At 42.9% G+C, this 18,990-nt stretch overlaps 1 protein-coding gene across 3 annotated transcripts in view; it reads left to right on the plus strand.

Annotated features, from left to right (window-relative positions):
• Window positions 1-18,990, plus strand: part of acaca (acetyl-CoA carboxylase alpha) — a 276,544-nt gene that overhangs the window by 251,051 nt on the left and 6,503 nt on the right. For all 3 annotated transcript variants that reach the window (XM_073053437.1, XM_073053439.1, XM_073053438.1), the window contains 3 exons: window positions 2,619-2,773; window positions 4,707-4,877; window positions 16,237-16,373. In XM_073053437.1, coding sequence (XP_072909538.1) covers window positions 2,619-2,773; window positions 4,707-4,877; window positions 16,237-16,373 — 463 coding nt within the window. The remainder of the gene's footprint in view (window positions 1-2,618; window positions 2,774-4,706; window positions 4,878-16,236; window positions 16,374-18,990) is intronic.

The following is an 18,990-nucleotide window of genomic DNA, read 5'->3' on the forward strand; positions in this document are numbered from 1 at the left end:
ACCCAAAACATACATCACATTTTTATACCCTTAACATCAGGTGATTCAATACAATTTCAATCGTTAGAATGACATCGCTCACTTTAACATTTTGGGTTGACAGTGCCTTCTTTCAGTTGCAAGGGATACACCTCTGAATGTTCAAACACCTTTGTTAAACAAAGCAATTTGCACAAATAGTCTAAAAGCTTCTGAAGACAGAGAGCCAGACACCCAAAGTTAATGTCAGGTCTGTCTCTGAGTACACAAATATGGTAAGTAAACAGAAACCATTAATTGCCTATACCTGTGACCATGTTTGATATGTTGAGTGACAACATCAGTCACTTGAACTCAAGTCACAATGGTCCAAATAACTTGGCCCATGTTGCCTCTGTTGATGTAGGCCAGTTAACACAACCCCACTGTCTTAATGTTTGGCTGATGTATATGCAATCTCTTCAACTGTGGGCCAGTTTAGCTTCAGTTTACTGCTACCATTTACAATAAGAAGTGAAAACTTTGAATTAATAGCTGCTGTATTCACTTAACTCCAGAATACTCCCTAACATGCACATTGGTCGTTCATCAATCTTAGTTTATAATGTTACTGTAAATTCTGTTGTATTTCTTTATTTTCCTGTAAATGTCCGCAAGAAAATGAATATCTAGGTAGTATATGGTAGCATTTATGTACTTTGATAATAAACTTCACTTTGACTTTGAATGTGAAAATTGATCAGTTTTAACTCTGAATTGATGTTGTTAACTCCACCTCACATTTTATGCATTGCTTTTTAGTTTACACTATTTCACAATTATATCCAACAGAACTTTTCTTGAGCGGAGTAAAAAATTTTAAGTGCTGATTTTGCCTAATAACCTCTAAGTGCCTAGCAGTCCTTGTTCCATATTGTGGTGTCATGCAGCTTTAAATGAGGCTGATCATTCTGTTTGCAAATGTTGCACAGCTGCGAGGTGAAAGAAATGACATCTCGTTGCTCTGTTATTAAAGGGAAACATGGCAGAGACACTGAGAATGTCAACTGTATCACACAGAGAAATTAATTGCCAAACTTTTCATCAACTGAATAGGGCTAAATATAGAAGCAGTATTTCTTTAGACATTCTCGGCAGTCAAAACGAAATAAATTATACTTGATGTCGACGATTTAGACCCATTCTAATTTGGTCATACCGCACCTCACTGAATGGTGATCAGTGTGTGGTACATTGCCAGAGGGCATGTGACTTCTGTATATTGTGTACCGGAGTGGCCATGTTGCTGTGTCTTGTGCTAATGATTACATTATTGTTCAAAACAAAACATCTAAGCTCATGGCTGTCTGCTCGCCTGGTCCTGCTACCAGGTTAAAAGATGTCCAGACTGAAACTGAAGCTAGTGCAGTGGAGCTATCATTGGTCTTGCCATCTGTTGGAAATGGGGTGAACAGCCATCATTTTAACACCTGACTACAGTCCTGCCATTTCAGGCAAGCGTGACTTCCTGCCACCTCATCCAACGTAGCTGACCAGCGGTCCCCTTACGCGTGGTGTCTAAAGTAGTTTGTCCAACATAAACTGTTAAGAAAATATTTATCATTACATAGCATAGAGGTTAAATTACTAGGTTAGCGTCCCAAGGTCGGGATAATTGAAATCCTGCTCTGGTAGTTGGCGAATTTGAACTCAATTAATTAAATTAATTTGGAATAAAAACCTGACCATGTATTACTATACAGAACTATCTGGTTCATCAGTGATCTTTTAGAGAAAGAAATCTTACTGCTCTTATAAACACATGAAATTCTGCAGATACTGGAAATCTAGAACATGTGTTATTCTTATTTCTATCTCGTATAACTTTTAAGAGGCCTTTGAGAGTCAGTGGGTAGGGAGTTAGAGGTTAAACTAGATAAGATATTCTTATCTAGTATAATCTAGTATGGCTTTGGAGAGGATACAGAAGAAGCTCACCAAGTTGCTGCCTGCTTTCGAGGGCTCGTGCTGGGTGAACTTGGTTTGCTTGCTCTGGAGTGTCGGAGGCTGTGCAGCGATCTGATCGGGGTATACAAGGTTATGAGAGGCACAGACAGCATCTGTTTCCCAGGGCTGAAATGTCTTAATACCAAAGGGCATGCATTAAAGGTGAGAGGAGGTAGGTTCAAGGGGGATGTGAGGGGTAAGTTTTTTTACTGACAGAGTCGTGGATGCCTGGAATGCACTTGTTGTGGCGGTAGAGGCAAGAATATTGAGGCTTTTAAGAGACATTTGGATAGGCGCATGAGATGAGGGAGTTGGAGGGATATGGACATGGTGTAGGTAGAAGAAATTCGAGTTTGGGTGTTTTTGATTTGCTTTTTATCTGTTTTCAAGGGCCTGTTCCTGTACTGTTCTGTGTTAACCTTTAACTCTATATCCATTGACTCTCAAAGCCCTCTTCACTGACAATAAATACGGATGTCACCAGCAACATCCGCATCCTTCGAATGATCTTTGAACAGTATTGGTCATCTGCTGAGGAACAAAGTAACGGTGCGCTGAAAGGGGAAACCCAAGCATTACAAGACTATCAGTGATATCTGATCGTTATGTCCTCATTATCCTTGCTCATCCTGTAAATACATCTTCTGCTGCAGGCACCCCGGAGCTGAGTCCAAGTGAACGCAAGGAGCTGGAATCGAAACTGAAAGAAAGGGAGGAGTTTCTGTTACCCATATACCACCAGGTCGCTGTGAAGTTTGCTGACCTTCACGACACGCCAGGTCGCATGCAAGAGAAAGGGGTCATCACGGTTAGTGAATTAATTCATCTGACTTGCTCTGTACGTCTAATCCTCTGCTTTATTTTGATTGCAGTGTAGCCCGAGCAATCCCCACTACCAGCAAATCAAGATTTCTGTCACTTGCAACAGCACTCACAATAATAAGTGGAATCCAAAATTTTCTCTTGTGGTATGGTCCCCGTCTGATTGAAAGTAGAGTCTAATACTTGCCAGCAAGCAGATTGTACAAAGTGCATAGTCTGCCCCAGTTCAATTAGACATTATAATTAAATAGGTCACGTTTCAGGCATGACCTGAAGAACTACTTGGAAGGAGACTGCAAACCTTTGCAGCTATAATGAACATTCAGTCAAGTTCATTAAAGTTGTTGAGGTTCAACCTGCCAGAGGGTTGAAATTTTGAGATCTACAGTTTAACTAATGAGAATAGAGACCGGAATCAGTAGGGATTCTGTTTGGGTGCTTCTTCACCGCAGCACTCACAGCCTTTCTTCCCTCTCCATTTCATTTCTCATGGACTAATCACGTCATGGCTTTGGATAAGGCTATGAATTTAATTCTGAAATCCCACTAGAAGTTATCATTTAAGCATCATCTGATAGTTTGGGTCTTCGCGTGTGTGTCTGCAAATACAGGATGTGATCAAACTGGGGAGAAGGCTGTAATAAACTTTGAAGAATGTTCTATGCGATCCTGACTGAGCAGCATTGATATTTATTTACCTATCTAGTGAGAAATGAGATTGATGGTGTTTAATTAATAAATTGTTCCTTGGGTTGTACCGGTGCCTATGTATTATGTGGAAATGAAGTGAGCACTCTTTGTGCAATTGGCTTGGCCTGTGCTTGGTGATATGAGCTGGTTTCTTAAAGGTAATGCTTTAGTCAGTGCTTTTATGTACACGTGTGACTGCGCTCATTCGGTCACCCTGCAAGCAAGCTGAAAGAGGAAGATTGTAAGCACAAATGGATATCAGATCCCACTCTAGGCCAGTTCAGTCATTCTGTTGTCCTACTCTCAATATTCACTTTTGCTTCATGTCCCCTGAAATATTTAACCAGGCCAAATGGAGCAGAATTATGTTTAATATTATAGATAGGCCTTGCATCAGGTGCAGTTTGCAGAGAAGTTCCAACCTTCTCCCCTTTGAATGCTTAGGCTGCCCAAGTAGTGGGGAGAATTGCTCCACAAACCGCCTCTGTTCTCTGCATAGCCTTCTAAATGCAAGCTAATGTAAGTGCAATGCAACTTTGTAACGTAGCCCCTCGAGTCCAGTTCTCATTTTTTTTAAAAATCTATTGCACTCATCCTCCTGAGGCTGCCATACTTCTCCGAGGCCAGGTCAGACATGTCACACCCTGTGCAACGCTCTTCTCTGTTAAACTTCGTCGGGGAAATTAGTTCCCATTTTTCAGGGGAGCAGAAATTATTGTTCACTCCCCGAACAGCCAAAGTCTCATTGATTCATAGATTGGGTTTTCATTGCAAAAGCTGCATCAGTTAACGTCCATCCTTTGCAACCTCCTGTCCTTGGAGTCCTCTCGGGTCACATCCTTTTTTCTGTCCCCCCTACTCCCACCCTCGTCATCTCCACTGATTGTTCAACCTCTCCATTTGTCCCTGACACCCACTTCCTTTGCTTCTCTCCCTACCTGTGATACCTCTTTCCGTATCTTACAAAATGCAATAGCGTTCAGTCACGCCTCAAGTTGGTGCCATTTGGTAATGATAGGGCCCACAACCCAATCATTGACATGCCTTCTGCAACGTGCAGTAACTTCTGGGCTGTGCTTCAGGTGACAGCAAGGGATGTAGTGTTGGTGCTGAAAATCAAAGTAAGTGCAGTGCTTCTGTATCTGAAGGAAGAATCTGAAGTTTTGAGGTTAGAATGAAGTTCAGGTAGTGGAAAGCAGGATTGTATAACGGTTTCCCATTATCTGCAGGATATCTTGGATTGGCCAACATCACGTACCTTCTTCTACTGGCGTCTGCGCAGACTGCTGCTGGAAGATACAGTGAAGAAAAAGATCATGGATGCTAACTCTGAGCTGACTGATGGGCAGATTCAGGCCATGCTGAGGCGCTGGTTTGTGGAGGCCGAAGGCGCCGTAAAGGTACGATCACTGATTCCAAGTTAAGATTTTATGTTTTTACTGCCTGTTAGTACTCCTCTGCTTTAATCACATTTTGACTGAGAAGAACCAGCCTAACATTGGCAGAGGTTGATATGTAGATCATTATTTTACTTGTTGCATTATATTTTCTTAAACCTATCTAGGGTAAAAGAGAACGTAGTGTTATTATAGTTTTGATAACATTTCTTGGTTATCTATCCCAACCTATATGCCTTTAAAGTTACAATCTTTATGATCTGTGGAGATTAGAATTTTTCTTTACAAGATTCAAACAACAGTTCAGCAAATTGGGTCCCCAAGCACTTAAATAATTCAGTTGTCACTGAAATACTTAAAGAGTCTATGTATGTGTGCTGTGTGTGTGTGAGTGTGTGAGAGTGAGTGTGTGAGAGTGTGTGTGTGTGAGTGTGTGTGTGTGTGTGTGTGTGTGTGTGTGTACACAGATGGTGCTTGGCAAGGTAAGTGGGCGACTGCCATTTACAGTGATCACCTATGTCCTTCCAACTCACGGACCGAAAACTCTCATTGCCATCATAATTGCTCGGCCTCCACTTGAAGCAGTCATGGGCCAGAGATTCACTGTGGGGATGTTGTATTTTTCAAGGAGGCTTTGAGAATATCCTTGAATCGTTTCCTCTGCCCACCTGATAATGTCTTGCTGTGGTAGAGCTTGGTGCAGTGTGTCTGGTATCAGACCGTACACTTGACGTACTCTGACCAGTGTAACTAACCGAGTATTACCCGGATTTGAAAACAAGCGACTTTGGTTCTGGGAGTGCTTTACTGATGTCGGTTCACTTAGTCTGCCGATATATGGAGGCAGCATTAGTGGTATGAAGGGCCTAAAAAGATGGTGTTTATAAAATGCTTCTGCCCTCAGGCTCGAAACGTCGACTGTTTATTCATTTCCGTAGACGCTGATCTGCTGAGTTCCAGCATTTTGTGTGTTTTGCTCTGGATCGCCAGCATCTACAGACGTCGTGTTTGTGCTTCTGCTGCATTTGTGTTGAAGTTACCAGGGTAGAGTGGGAATCAGTACGTGCTATTGTTAACGACCCACCTCCTTTACCTGTTTGGTCATCCTTCATTGAACGTTTATCTCCCAGTCTTGCTCACCCTGAACCACCCCATTGTATCTACTTACACCTATTTACATGAATAATTCATCCATCTGTTCTCAATGCTTCAGACATTCAGATACAGATTCTGGAAATTTACTTTGTTTTAAGATCTCTTAATATTTTATTTTATACTAAGAGTCTTTCTGTCTTGTTCTTATGTTTCAATGAGTACCTTTTTATGTTAACGCACTTCGTTGTCTGTATGCTCCCGTCCCTTCCTGATTTGGCAACAATCTATGATGAGAGTTTTGAGGAGACCTTTGGGGTGCATGGTGAGGGATAGCTTGGCATTGGAAAGAGCTTTCTAGCACAAGATACAGAAATTAGTAACCAGCCCTCTCAGAAAGAAAAATCAGACTGTGTACTGTGTGTAACACAGTCTGTCGGAGGAACTCAGTGGGTCGATCGGCATCTGTGGAGGAAGGGAAAGTTCAGTATTTTGGGTTAAAACCTTGCATCAGAACTGGTGCAGGGGTTAACCTGAACTACCAAAAACTCCTTTCCTCCCACAGATGCCGACCGACCCACTGAGTTCCAAAAGATTGTTTTGTTTCTTCAGATTCCAGCCTCTGCAATATAACATGTCTTGCTTGTTATACAGGCCCTAATATACCTGGAGACTGCTGAACAATGTGAATACTGAACAATGATTGCGGAGAGGCATCTAGACTACCGTCCAGAACTCTCTGGACTGTTTATCCCCCTTCCCAGAGTTGGTCCCTCACTCCTGCACTTCCCTATTCTTTAGAGTTAGAATTAGATTTATTAGCAACTTCTATGAAATTTGTTGTTTTGTGGCAGTGCACAGTGTAAAGACATAAAGTTACTGTCAGGTAGAAAAGTAAAACAATCGTGGAAACAAGGGAATAACGAGGTAGTGTTTATGTATCATTCAGAAATCTGATGGCTGAGATCTGCGTGTGGCAGGACAATGGAGCAATACCTTATCTCCCGCCTAGGTAGCCTCCTTCCTGCCGGCATGAACATCCAACTCACTGACCTCCGTTGATACCCCTGCTCCCCACCCTTACCCCCATCCCTATCTATAATTTTAGTCTGGTTCTCTTTCTCGCTCTTCCCCCCCCCCCCCCCCCCACTATAATCTCTCCCCCCAGCGCTACCTTTCTTTCTCTTTTATTTCCCATAATTCTCCACTTTCACCCTAGCCCATTTCCCTCCAACCTATCACTTCCCAGCTCTCTACTTCATCCCTCCCCCCACTTCTTATCCCCCCTCGACCATCCCATGTTACTTCACTCCTGATGAAGGGTTTCGGCCCGAAACATCGTTATTACCTCCTCCCATAGATGCTGTCTGGCCTGCTGAGTTCTGCCAGCATTTTGTGTTTTTTATTTATTTCCAGCATCTGCAGATTCACTCGTGTTGCCTTTGAAGATAATTAAGGAGCTGTGCAATGTGCTGCTGCTGAGTCGATAGAAGCTTGCAGTTAAATAGTGGGTGGCTGTCAGGGTAACTTTTCTTGTAATTGCAAGGCCCCTTTGGACATTTTTAATATGGTGCGCCACAAGTTCAATTCACTGATTTATTGGATGAGAGCAGGGGCAGATGGCGGGGAAGCTGCCTGGCCTCGGTCATAGCAAGGACTAGGCCTGAAGCCTGGGTGTTGCCTGTTTCCAGCCGCTGGAGTGAAGAGACGAAGCCAGGCCATTTCTCCAGGGGCGGTGTGGTGCGGCGTCCGGGTCAGAGACAACACTGCCACTCCCAGGGTTTCGCATAGCAGAAAACCAGCTCTGTTGTGGTTGACTGCGGATTTTTTTGGTGAAAAGTCAAGGGACTTTTCAGCCGCTGGGGAGAGGCCTCTGAACCGTTGCAGCTTACTGGGGGCAGCATGACACAGTTGTGGCCGACTGAAATTTTCAGTTGGACTGAGGAGTCTGGACTATATACATGTATATTTGTCTGATTGTGTTTTTACTAATATTCTGTATGTGCCTGAATGTGAGAGGACGGGGCCTGTAAGCCCCGGTATCGCCTAGCGGGTGTCAGGCATCGGAGTGGACGTGGGGCCAGTTGAGAGATGATCTTGGTGGGCTGGGAGGCCTGGATTATATACATGCATGTGCTGTGTCATTGTATTTTTACTAATATTCTACATGTGCTTGTATATGCAAGAACTGGGCTTCAAAGCCACAGTGTGGGTGGGTCAATAGATGGCATCAGTGGGCTGGGATTATCTTACTAACCTGGGGCCAGTAGGGTCAGATGCCCAGGCTTCCGAGTACAAACCCAGTGGTCCAGGTCTTGATGCAGTCTGACGTACTAAAAATATCACCACCAGTAAGACCTGGCCAAATATTTCAGAATAATGTCTTTGTGCTACAACTGGATCAGAATAGAAGGAGAGTTTGGGAAGGAGAAGATGACCTTGACGGAGAAGTCATTTTTTATTCCCTCAAGAAGGGCTCTACATCTGTGGAACTGTGGCCTTCCAAGGAACAAATACCTCCCATAGTGCAAAATTACACTAAACCTCAGGAGTTCTTTTTCCTTCTTTTCAAGGCAAAATTAGTCATCATTGAGATTGAAATGTTTACAGTATTTTGCATGAAGCTATCTGCAGCCCAGCTAGATACAAGCTTTAAAAACTCTTTTGCATTGTGCCTTTGAGCATCAGAAGATTGATCAGAAGTGTCTTGTTGCCCTAGTTTTTTTTTCCCATTTTGCACATTACCCATTCTTGTCGGGAAATGTGTTAAGTTGTCTTGCGTTGCCATCCTTTCCAAAAATAAATCAATCAAAGCCATGTTTTTTTCAAAAATGTCAAAATTCAGTGCTGTGCAATAGTGCTGTCACATTCGGGATTGAAGGTGCTGAATTATATGGCAAGATTAATGGGTGCCTTTTCTCATTGAGATCTATGTGGACAAGTACAGGTACTCTGTGCCGTCTGCTCCTCCTAACTCAAAGCTGTTTTGTCAAATTATCTGTTCAAATTATTTTAGTACCAAATTCCTATATAATTATTTACCTTGTTTATGGTATAATTTGAATTTTTAATGCATGGAACAACTTCAAATTAGCCACATTAACAGTATCCGTTTAGTATAATTTAATAGATAGGGGAAGTAGAACTTCAAAATGGATGAATCAATATGATTTGCAATTTTCTGTAATCTTAAGACGACTCTCAGTCTGATCCATTAGATAAATTAGATCTTTGATATTACTTCTATTACTTGGATGTAGCTTAAACACTAATCTCAGTATTCCCTGTGTACTTTCCAGCATAATTGGAATCTAAGTGAAATTGCGAGGCATCAAATGCACCAACAGTAGACTCACGTTCCTCTTAAACAAAAGCAAAAGATGTGGAAGAACTCAGCAGGTTAAGCAACATCTGTGGAAAGGGCCGGTTAATGTCTTGGGTCAGGGACTCTTCCTTAGAACTGGGCTTTACTGTTCTCTCTTTCCGCAGATACGGTTTGTCTTGCTCAGTTCTTCCAGCGTTTTCTGCTTCTTTTTCAGATCCCAGCATATGCTGTTTTACTCGCTTTCTATGTTGTTTTCACTTGTATACAGAATCTCTGTGATTTTATGATCAGAACACTCAAAAATGGTACCACATGCTGGTGTTTAATGTAAATGTTCTTTTTTCAAATCGGGAAACTGTGCTTAGCATTGAAAGAAAATGAAATGCCTTTCCAAGAATCCAAAATTGCTAAATGGGACAATTCCAGTTTAAAAAAAATAGAACTAATTCCAATTAAAACGAACAGAAAAGATCAAAGGGGCCATGGTAAATCCAGAGTGCGCTCTGTTTTCTTTCATTTGAGGCACTGATGTAGTAGCTTCTCAGGGGCTAATAACTGATAGAATATGTGTCGTAAGTTAAATAGAGAAATAAAGTTTCAAACCATCCCAGATCGGGGCTAAAAAAACAACTGTCCCCAAACATGGTCATATCCTTGCTTCAAATATTTGTTAAAGCAGAAAGCAAATATACTCTGGAACCATGCCAACATCCCCAGGTAGGATACAATTTATATGCAGCTGTTTCGTTAACTAACACTTACAACAATCAGCTCTGATTATATTAAGCTACAATTAATCTGCACCCTGGAATGTGTTGATAGGAACTGGCATGCTGTTACTTAATTAAAACCAAAAGGATTAAAAATATTAATAGTATTAAATATTCTCCGAAACCACTTGCACTGGAATTCGCGAGTAAATCTGCACTACTTATGTGAGCTTAAAATGAACAGTCATTTACATCCTCTGAATCTTCAATCTTATTTGCCAAGCAGTACTTGGTTTTGTGTGTGACTATTTTATAACTGCATTTTTGAATTATGAACTGCCAAAAAGGTCTTGGGAAGAATTTTTGTGCAGCACCTTTGGTTTGTGTTGCCAAAATTATGGGGGGGGGGGGGGGAGAGAGAATAAAAAAATGACCAACGAATCTGATCCTCAGCTGCCTCAGGGTTTAGCCTGGTAGGTAGTCACGTGAAATAACTGACCCACCGGCAGAATGTAGTACTACACTTTCGTGAGGTAGAAGCCTCAGATATATACATTTGTATCTGGAAGTCAGATAAGTAATTGGGATAATTTTCCGTATTTCAGTTACTTTATTTTTATTTAAGCGATACAGTGCAGAATAGGCCATTCTGCCCTTCAAGCTGTGCTGGCCCAGCAATCCCACAACCCTGACTAACCCTAACCTAATCACAGGACAATTTACAATGACCATTTAACTAACACGGTGCGTCTTTGGACTGTGGGAGGAAACTGGAGGACCCGGAAAAAACCCATGCATTCCCCAGGAAGGACACACAGAGACTCCTTAAAGAATGTCACCAGAATTGAACTCCAGAACGTCCTGGGCTGTAATAGTGTTGTGCTACTGTGGTGCTCACCATTTCCCTTTTGCTTCCTCCAGTCCTGAAGATGCTGACACAAGTAATGCAAGGACTATTCTTCAGACAGTCGTTATGTTCCTTTTGCACTGTCCCAAATCACTTTACAGCCAATAGAACCGTTTTGAATCGTGGCCGCTATCATGATATGTTATGATCTCACAGACATCAGCAGTTCCTTACAAGGTTCAAGTGACGATTTGTCACAATAATTGTTACATAGAAACATAGAAAACCTACAACACAATACAGGCCCTTCAGCCCACAATGCTGTGTCGAACACGTACTTACTTCAGAAATTATCTAGGGTTACCCAGAGCCCTCTATTTTTCTAAGTCTCTTAAAAGACCCTATCGTATCTGCCTCCACCACCATCGCCAGCAGCCCATTCCACGCACTCACCACTCTCTGCATAAAAAAAACCCTGACATCTCCTTTGTACCTACTTCCAAGCACCTTAAAATTGTGCCGTCTTGTGTCAGCCATCTCAGCCCTGGGTAAAAGCCTCTGACTATCCACACGATCAATGCCTCTTATCATCTTTTACACAATTGTTAAAAGATCATTGAGTAAGAGTGATCCACACAGTCATTTTTTGGGACGTGGACATTGTTATTAAGGCTAGTATTTATTAACTATTCAGGTGGTGGTGCTGAGGTGCCTCCTTGAACAGCACATTTTGGTGACTGCTACCACAGAGCTGCTGAAGGCACTTCTTACACTTGGGCCCAGTTGAAATATTGAGTTGGTGGGGTCCTGCGTACTGCAGTTGGTGGTGCTCAGTGTACCTGTTGCCCTTGGTGCGCAAAGGCGGTGTGCAGTCTAACAGCCAGTGATTGTCTTGGTCGTTTTTCTTGTGTGATCACGAGACCCTGTTGGACATTGATTATGTGGAATTCTGCAAGTCCAGTTCACTGATTTATTGGCAATCGGCGGAGGAGCTGTGTGGCCTTGGCTGTAGCAAGGACTAGGCCTCGAGCCGTTGTGGCGCTGCGCCCAAGCTGGAGTCGTTGCTGCCCCCTGGTGTTCGCTTGGCAGAAAACAAACTATATTGTGCTTGTCTGCAACATTCATTGACTCAAGGTCTTGGAGTACATTTTTTGTTAATGTAACTGCATGTTACTGATATCTTGTATGTACTTGCTATTTTTTATGTGCCTTGTGACTGTTGGTCCTGTGTTTTACACTCTGGCTCCAGAGTAGTTCTGTTTTGTTTGGCTGTATTCACGTATGGTTGAATGACAATTAAATTTGAACTCAGTGCACAGCTAGTGAGTTTGGGAGATGTTATTGGACTAATCAGTGCTTTTTGCAGATAGTTCACACTGTAGCCCATGAGTTGACGATGGAGGCAATGGATATTTTGGGTGGGTTGTCAGCATGTAAAACAAGTGGCTGTTTTGTCCTGAATAGTGAGTGGGAAGTTTCTTAGGATTGTTAAAGGTGCACTTTTCCACCAAGAGGAGTGTGTACTAACACGCTCGTGGCTTGCAGATGGTGGAAGGGTTTTGTGGTTCAAGAGGTAAAAGTCACTTACCCTCCGTAGTTTACCCAGTCTCTGATGTTTATTTATGTGGTTGCTTCTGTAAAGTTTCTGATCAGTAATGTTGGATTAGAGTGTAAAATTGTTCATTTTCTTGTAGTTTAACTTTCCTATGCTTGGAATCTTATATTATCACCTATTCCCCCCCCACCCCCATTTTCTGCTTTCCGCAGGGATCACTGCCTATGTGACTCCCTTGTCTACTCATCCCTCCCCACTGATCTCCCTCCTGGCACTTACCCTTACAAGTGGAACATGTGCTACACCTTCCTCTACACCACCTCCCTCACTACCATTCAGAGCCCTAAATAATTCTTTCAGGTGAGGTGACACTTCACCTTTGAGTCTGTTGGGGTCACATACCGTGTTCGGTGCTCCCAGTGTGGTCTCTTATATATTGGTGAGACCCAACGTAGACTGGCAGACCACTTCACTGTCTATCAGAAAAAACGGCATCTCCCAGTAACTACCATTTTAATTCCACTTCCCATCCTCATTCCAATATGTCTGTCCATGACCTTCTCCACTGTCATGATGAGGCCACACTTAGGATGGAGGAACAACACCTTATATTCCGCTTGAGTGGCCTCCAACCTGAAGGCATGAACATCGATTTCTTGAACTTCGAGTAATGTCCCCCCCCTTCATTTCCTATCTCCGTTTCCCTCTCTCACATTATGTCCTTGCCCACCTATTGATTCCCTCTGGTGCTCCTCCCCCATTTTCTTTCTTCCATGGCCTTCTGTCTCTTTTACCAATCAACTTCCCAGCTCTTTACTTCATCCTTCCCCCTCCAGGTTTCACCTATCACCTCGAGTTTCTCTCTCTCCCCTCCCCCAACTCTTAAATCTTCTCCTCAACTTTTTTTCTCCAGCCCTGCCGAAGGGTTTCAGCCCAAAATGTTGACTGTACTCTTTTCCGTAGATGCTGCCTGGCCTGCTGAGTTCCTCCAGCATTTTGTGTGTGTTGCTCAGATTTCCAGCATCTGCAGATTTTCTTTTGTTTGTAATTCAAGTACTGTCGACACTTGTACCACAAATACGGACTCTTCCATCTGCAGAGTGGGGCCATTGTTAACGCTTACTGTACCCATACTGTGTCTGTTACTGGGAATTCTGATTAAATTCAATACAAAGGTGCAGATTGTGTATGAAGAGTGCCATGTGTCATCAATCGCTAGCTGTTAATATGGGCAGGGAGTTTACCACGTGTCCCACCTGTTTCCTAGAGGCATTGAAACCATTCTGAACCCACATTTCTGGAGGTTGCCTTGACCACTTCTGAAATCCAGTACTGCTGTTCTATTTCATCTGCTGTAAAATTAAAAAGCCAGCAAATGCTGTGGATCTCAGCTACTAACAGAAATCTGATGAGTGCTGGTCGCTGTAAAAGATGCTGAATTTCCAGCACGTGTTGTGATTTAATCAAACCAGCTGGGGCACTTAACAGACGGCTTCTGACATCTTCCTTCGGTTCGCTCAAGAATTGGTTTGCTGATGTTGCTGACAAGTTATTTGGCCACCTTCTGAGCTGGCATGCATCCCAAAGCCAACCTTCAAACAAAAATGTTGGGATTAGTGGCCGTCTCAAAGACGTTTCTGGTTTGAGCTGTAGCTGGTGGTGTGGCTGCTGCAGCGTCACTTGGCTGGGCTACTCAAACGCTGACTCTGCGTATTGGCCGTCCCCTAATGGAACGAACCTGCAGCTCTCCCCAAGAAAGCGACCTTGCCACTTCCACTCGGTCTCTGAGGAGCTCATAGCAAAAATGGGTTCGCCTAGCATATTTAATTTTCTTCCAATTGTGCTTAAAGAGTCAGCCATACGACCAACTCAGCAGCAAAGAAAGCACAAAGTCCTGTGAAGTGCAAGGTTCTGACCCGAGGTTGCAAAAAGGCTCAGCAATTTTAGTTTGGAGTGTCTACGTGATAGATGAGGGCCAAACCAAGGAAGCGCTCTAAACCAAAAGGCTTTCCTACAACATTATACTTGCATACAAGCTTCTGCATTTATCCCATTACTGTCGGGAAGAATGTTCTCGTAAAACTAATAGTAAAGGAGGTTACTTGGTACACTGACAGGACTGCAGGCAGCTCATGTCATGCAGCTGGAGGCTGGTGATAGTTGAGCGTGGCAGCAAGGAGCAGGAGTGAACCAGGCCATCGATTAACTGTTTACTGTACAATTTTACACCTCTTTCACAATATGGCTGATTGCATACTGTCTTCAAATGCCTGTAAAGTGCTGAGATTTAGGTACATATATTTCCCTCTATTATTGCCTTGGTAGGATGACACACCTGGATATACATGCAGTGGCCACTTTATTAGGTACACCTGTACACCTTGCTAATCAACCAATTGGGTGGCAGCAACTCAATGCATAAAATGTGTAGACGTGGTCAAGAGGTTCAGTTGTTCAGACCAAACATCAGAATGGGGAAGAAAAGAGATCTAAGTGACTTTGACCGTGGAGTGATTGTTGGTGTTTGGGTATCTCAGAAACTGTTGATCTCTTGGAGTTATCATGCACAACAGTCTCTTAGAGTTACAGAGAGGTGATGTGAAAACAAAATTCATCCAGCGAGCTCCAGTTCTGTGGTGAAAATGCCTTATTAACGAGAGAGGTCAGAGGAGAACGGCCAGACTGGTTCAAGCAGACAGGCAGGTGCCAGTAACTGAAATAACCACACTGGTGTGCAGAAGAGACCTCTGAATGCCAACATGTCCAACCTTAAAGTGGATGAGCTACAGCAGCAGAAGGCCAGAAAATATACTCAGTGGCCACTTTATTTGGTACAGTGAGTACTGAAGTTGAACACACTGTGGTCTCCTGCTGCTGTAGCCTTAAATTTGCTGCCGCATTAGATATTTGCATTAATGAGCAAGTGTACCTAATAAAGTGACCACTGAGTGTACTTCAAAGTGTCTGAGGAAATGTTCTACCTTTGAATTTGTAATATAGGCTTTTATAGGAAAATTTCCATGTATGTAATGTTCTTGTCTTTGGGCCTTCCCATTCATAAATATCTTTGCTTTAAATCTAGCTAAATGACTTCTGGAGTAATGTTGTGAAAACAAGCCATTAATCAGGTTAATTTTCAGAGGTGAACCTCCTTCCAGTGGTATTCTTGGCAGACTCAAATTGCTGGTGTAGTACATTGACATATTGGGGAAGTTAGCACCATTTGCCTTCAAGGAGCCTGTTGATCTAGGGAAATGAGTTCTTGGAAATTCTGATAAATTTGTTGTACAGATGATGTAGAATGCATATTAATGCCACTACTAGGAAATTCAGTAATTAATTAACCTGAGATTGGAATCTAGCGTTAGTGGAGCTGCCCGTAAAACTACCGATTGCCACGAAACCCTCGTTTCACCAAAATCCTTCATGGAAGGAAATCTATCCTAGACAGAGATTGATAGGTTCTTGATTGGTCAGGGCGTGAAGGGATACAGGAGGAAGGCAGGAGATTGGGGCCGAGAGGGAAATTGATTCAGTCATAATGAAATGGCGGAGCAGATTCAATGGGCCAAAAAGGCCTAATTCTGCTCTTAGGTCTTACGGTCTTATGAACTTCAGATCCACCACAGTGTGTTCAACACTTAATTGCTCTCTGAAATGGAACATCATTTCAGGAGCATTTAGGGATGAGCAAAAAATGCTGGCTACATCCTGTGAACAGATAAATTATATTTATTTTGATCTACATTAACATCTACCAGCAGCTTTCACTTTTCACTTTTGGGGCCTTGTGTATAAAGCAATTGCATACTCATGTTGCCTTTCCCTTCCAGGCCTATCTGTGGGATGACAACAAGGATGTGGTGGAGTGGCTGGAAAAGCAGCTGCTGGAGGAGGAAGGTGCTCGGTCGGTCATTGATGAGAACATCAAATACATTAGCAGAGATTATATTCTCAAACAGATACGGAGGTGAGTTGACTCATTTCAAACTGTTATTCCCCTTGTAACAATTACTGGCCTTTGTGTTCGTAAATCCCTGACTTATAAATCTTGTATTCTGTTGCCATCACATGTCATTTAAAACAACATGTACAAAATAGATGACATAATGGTTTGGTTGTGTGATTGGCTCAGGTTTTACTCGGAAAAAATTGGGAAGTTCATTACCACCTCTGTCTATCTCAGCTATTTGCTGTATTTTCTGGCAGTGTCACAAGGGTCAGGGGAGGAGTGAATTGGATACAGAGCAAATTTTTTAAAACTGTTTATTGAATTCATCAAACTTCTCTCGTGTGGGTCGTGAGTAGCGGTGATAGAAGCTTGGGAATTGGTTCCCAAATCTTCTCACCCGGAACCTTTGTGGTGTAAGAAGAGAGGGAACGGAGAGAATAACAATTATGCAAATTATGATGCAGGACCGTGAAATCTGAGACTGTGAGGTTTATTTGCTGTTGTACAGATTATGCAGGGATGCATATTAATGCACACATTCCTGAAATGCACTTAGCACCCCCAAAAAAAAATTACAGGTATCAACTGCCTGAGCTAAAGGACACGCCTTTGACAGCTGTAGAGATAACCTCCTCACTCGAAATCCCAGAACTTCCCCCCTGATGTTCCATGTGAGATCTGCATCCTCTCAGTCACAAAACCAAATGGAACCCTGCTTGGGTGCTTTTCTTAGTTATTGTCTGCAACACGCATGGTTTTGTATGTGCTTGTGTATTTAGAAGGAGCCCTGTGCAAAGATAAACACTACGCCTATCTTCAGTTTCCCCAAACAAATAGATTTATCCAGCACGTCTCCAGATGATTCTCAGAAGGCTCCTTAATTTGCATGTTATGTCTTTCCCTGGGGCCTTGCACAGCAGGGTATTAATTTTCAGTTCAGCAATGCATGTGTGTGTGTGTATTAACAATCACAAACTCACAATGACTGAAGGGTTCTGTGGAGGCAGGTCAGTAACCAAACAGACCAGGCTCAGTCTGGTTTGAAACGTTGCATACTGTTCTGAAGGTATCTGTAAACCACTGGAATTAACTTACAAAATCCAACTGGTAATCAGAAATTGACTCCAAGAAGTGTCTTCCTTAATATAGTCAGTAATTTTAAATTATATTCCTTCTATCACTTCATTTGCTTTGTAAGAGATTTGTATTTGCCCTTTGTTTTTAAATAAAAGCGAAACAGATGGGGGGAAAGATCTGAATCTGGCCACACAGGGTTTCTGACTTGAATTGCCGACAATTCCTTTCTGCTTGACCTGCTGAGTTCCTCCAGTAGATTGTTGGTTGCTCCAGATTCCAGCATCTGAGGTCCTTCTCCCGAATCTGCCCGTTTTGTAATCTTGTTTTTCTTTTGCCCATTTTCTCCCAGTGCTCTACTGATGTCCATGGATCGCTGATGCCCTCTTCGCCCCTCTCCCCACCAAGTGAATGTGACTTTGTGTGTAAAGTCCATAGCTGCATCTTGCCCTGCAGCTGCTTGACTGCGCCCCCTACAGGCAGTGGTCAGTAATGCTGAATGGGAGCCCACAGCAAGCAAACTAACCCCATTCTAGTTTGCTGCCCCCATCCCCGTCTATTCCATGTCACTGCACTGTAAACACTTTAAACCCCTTTCTATAATGCTGTTTAAATTCATGCTGATTTTTATGTATTTATGCATATTTTAGTCCTTTCCTAACTGTATTTTTATATAGTTCCTTATTCTGTATAATTGTGGAATGTTGTCGTTTTTTTGTTTTAAACATTGTTAGTGTACCTGCCGCCATGCTACTGCAATTTCCTAATACATGGAGATGAAGAGTAAGGTTAATTCTTGATGGTTGTTCCTTACAAGAGTGTTCTGGTCTGGAGTTGAAGGTGGAAAAATAAGCTGGCAGTGTTGGTATTGCATATACCTTCCAGGGAAAAGGAAATTCAGCCTTGAACTTATGGGAAGCAATCAGCCTTGCAACCCTGGCACCATTTCTTTGCCAGAAATATGTGAAGATGCTGTTCCCTGTGTGACATTCCTTTTGGGGAATCATGGGGTGGGGACATTGAAAAGCGGTCTCACCAGAATGTAGTTTTAACCATGCCGTGGCAACCTGGGAGATAAATAATTTAATGAGAAGCTAATTTAAATTGTCACCCATCCCTACGCTTGTATTTATTCTTTGACCCCAAAGCTGCTGTCTATGCCTGATCTCTCCCCCCACTCCCCACCAGTACCAGTGCCCCTGATCTGTGATCTCACGTCCATCTTTCCTGGTCTCCTTGAGGATGCCCAGCTCCACTGCAGTCCTTCGCCTTCACTGGCTTTGGGACAGGAGTACCAGATTGCACATCTTACTGATCACCTCCTTCCTAGCAGATGACCAGAACTAGTTCAGGCACAGGGAAGCGCTGTGCTGGCTTGTCACAGGTGCCTTTGTTGAACCTGGTTATTTGGGAGTGAGAGAAATGATAGTCACAGTTTTAAGATATTATACAGTACAGACCCAGTTGGTCCATGCCAACCAGGAATTCTATCTAACACTGAGTGCTCGGTGGGGGGGGGGGGGTGCTGATGCTTTTTTTTGCTGGTGGGGGAGGGGGAATC

Source organism: Hemitrygon akajei, chromosome 8 (assembly GCF_048418815.1).
Source record: "Hemitrygon akajei chromosome 8, sHemAka1.3, whole genome shotgun sequence".
NCBI classification, from domain to species: Eukaryota; Metazoa; Chordata; class Chondrichthyes; order Myliobatiformes; family Dasyatidae; genus Hemitrygon; species Hemitrygon akajei.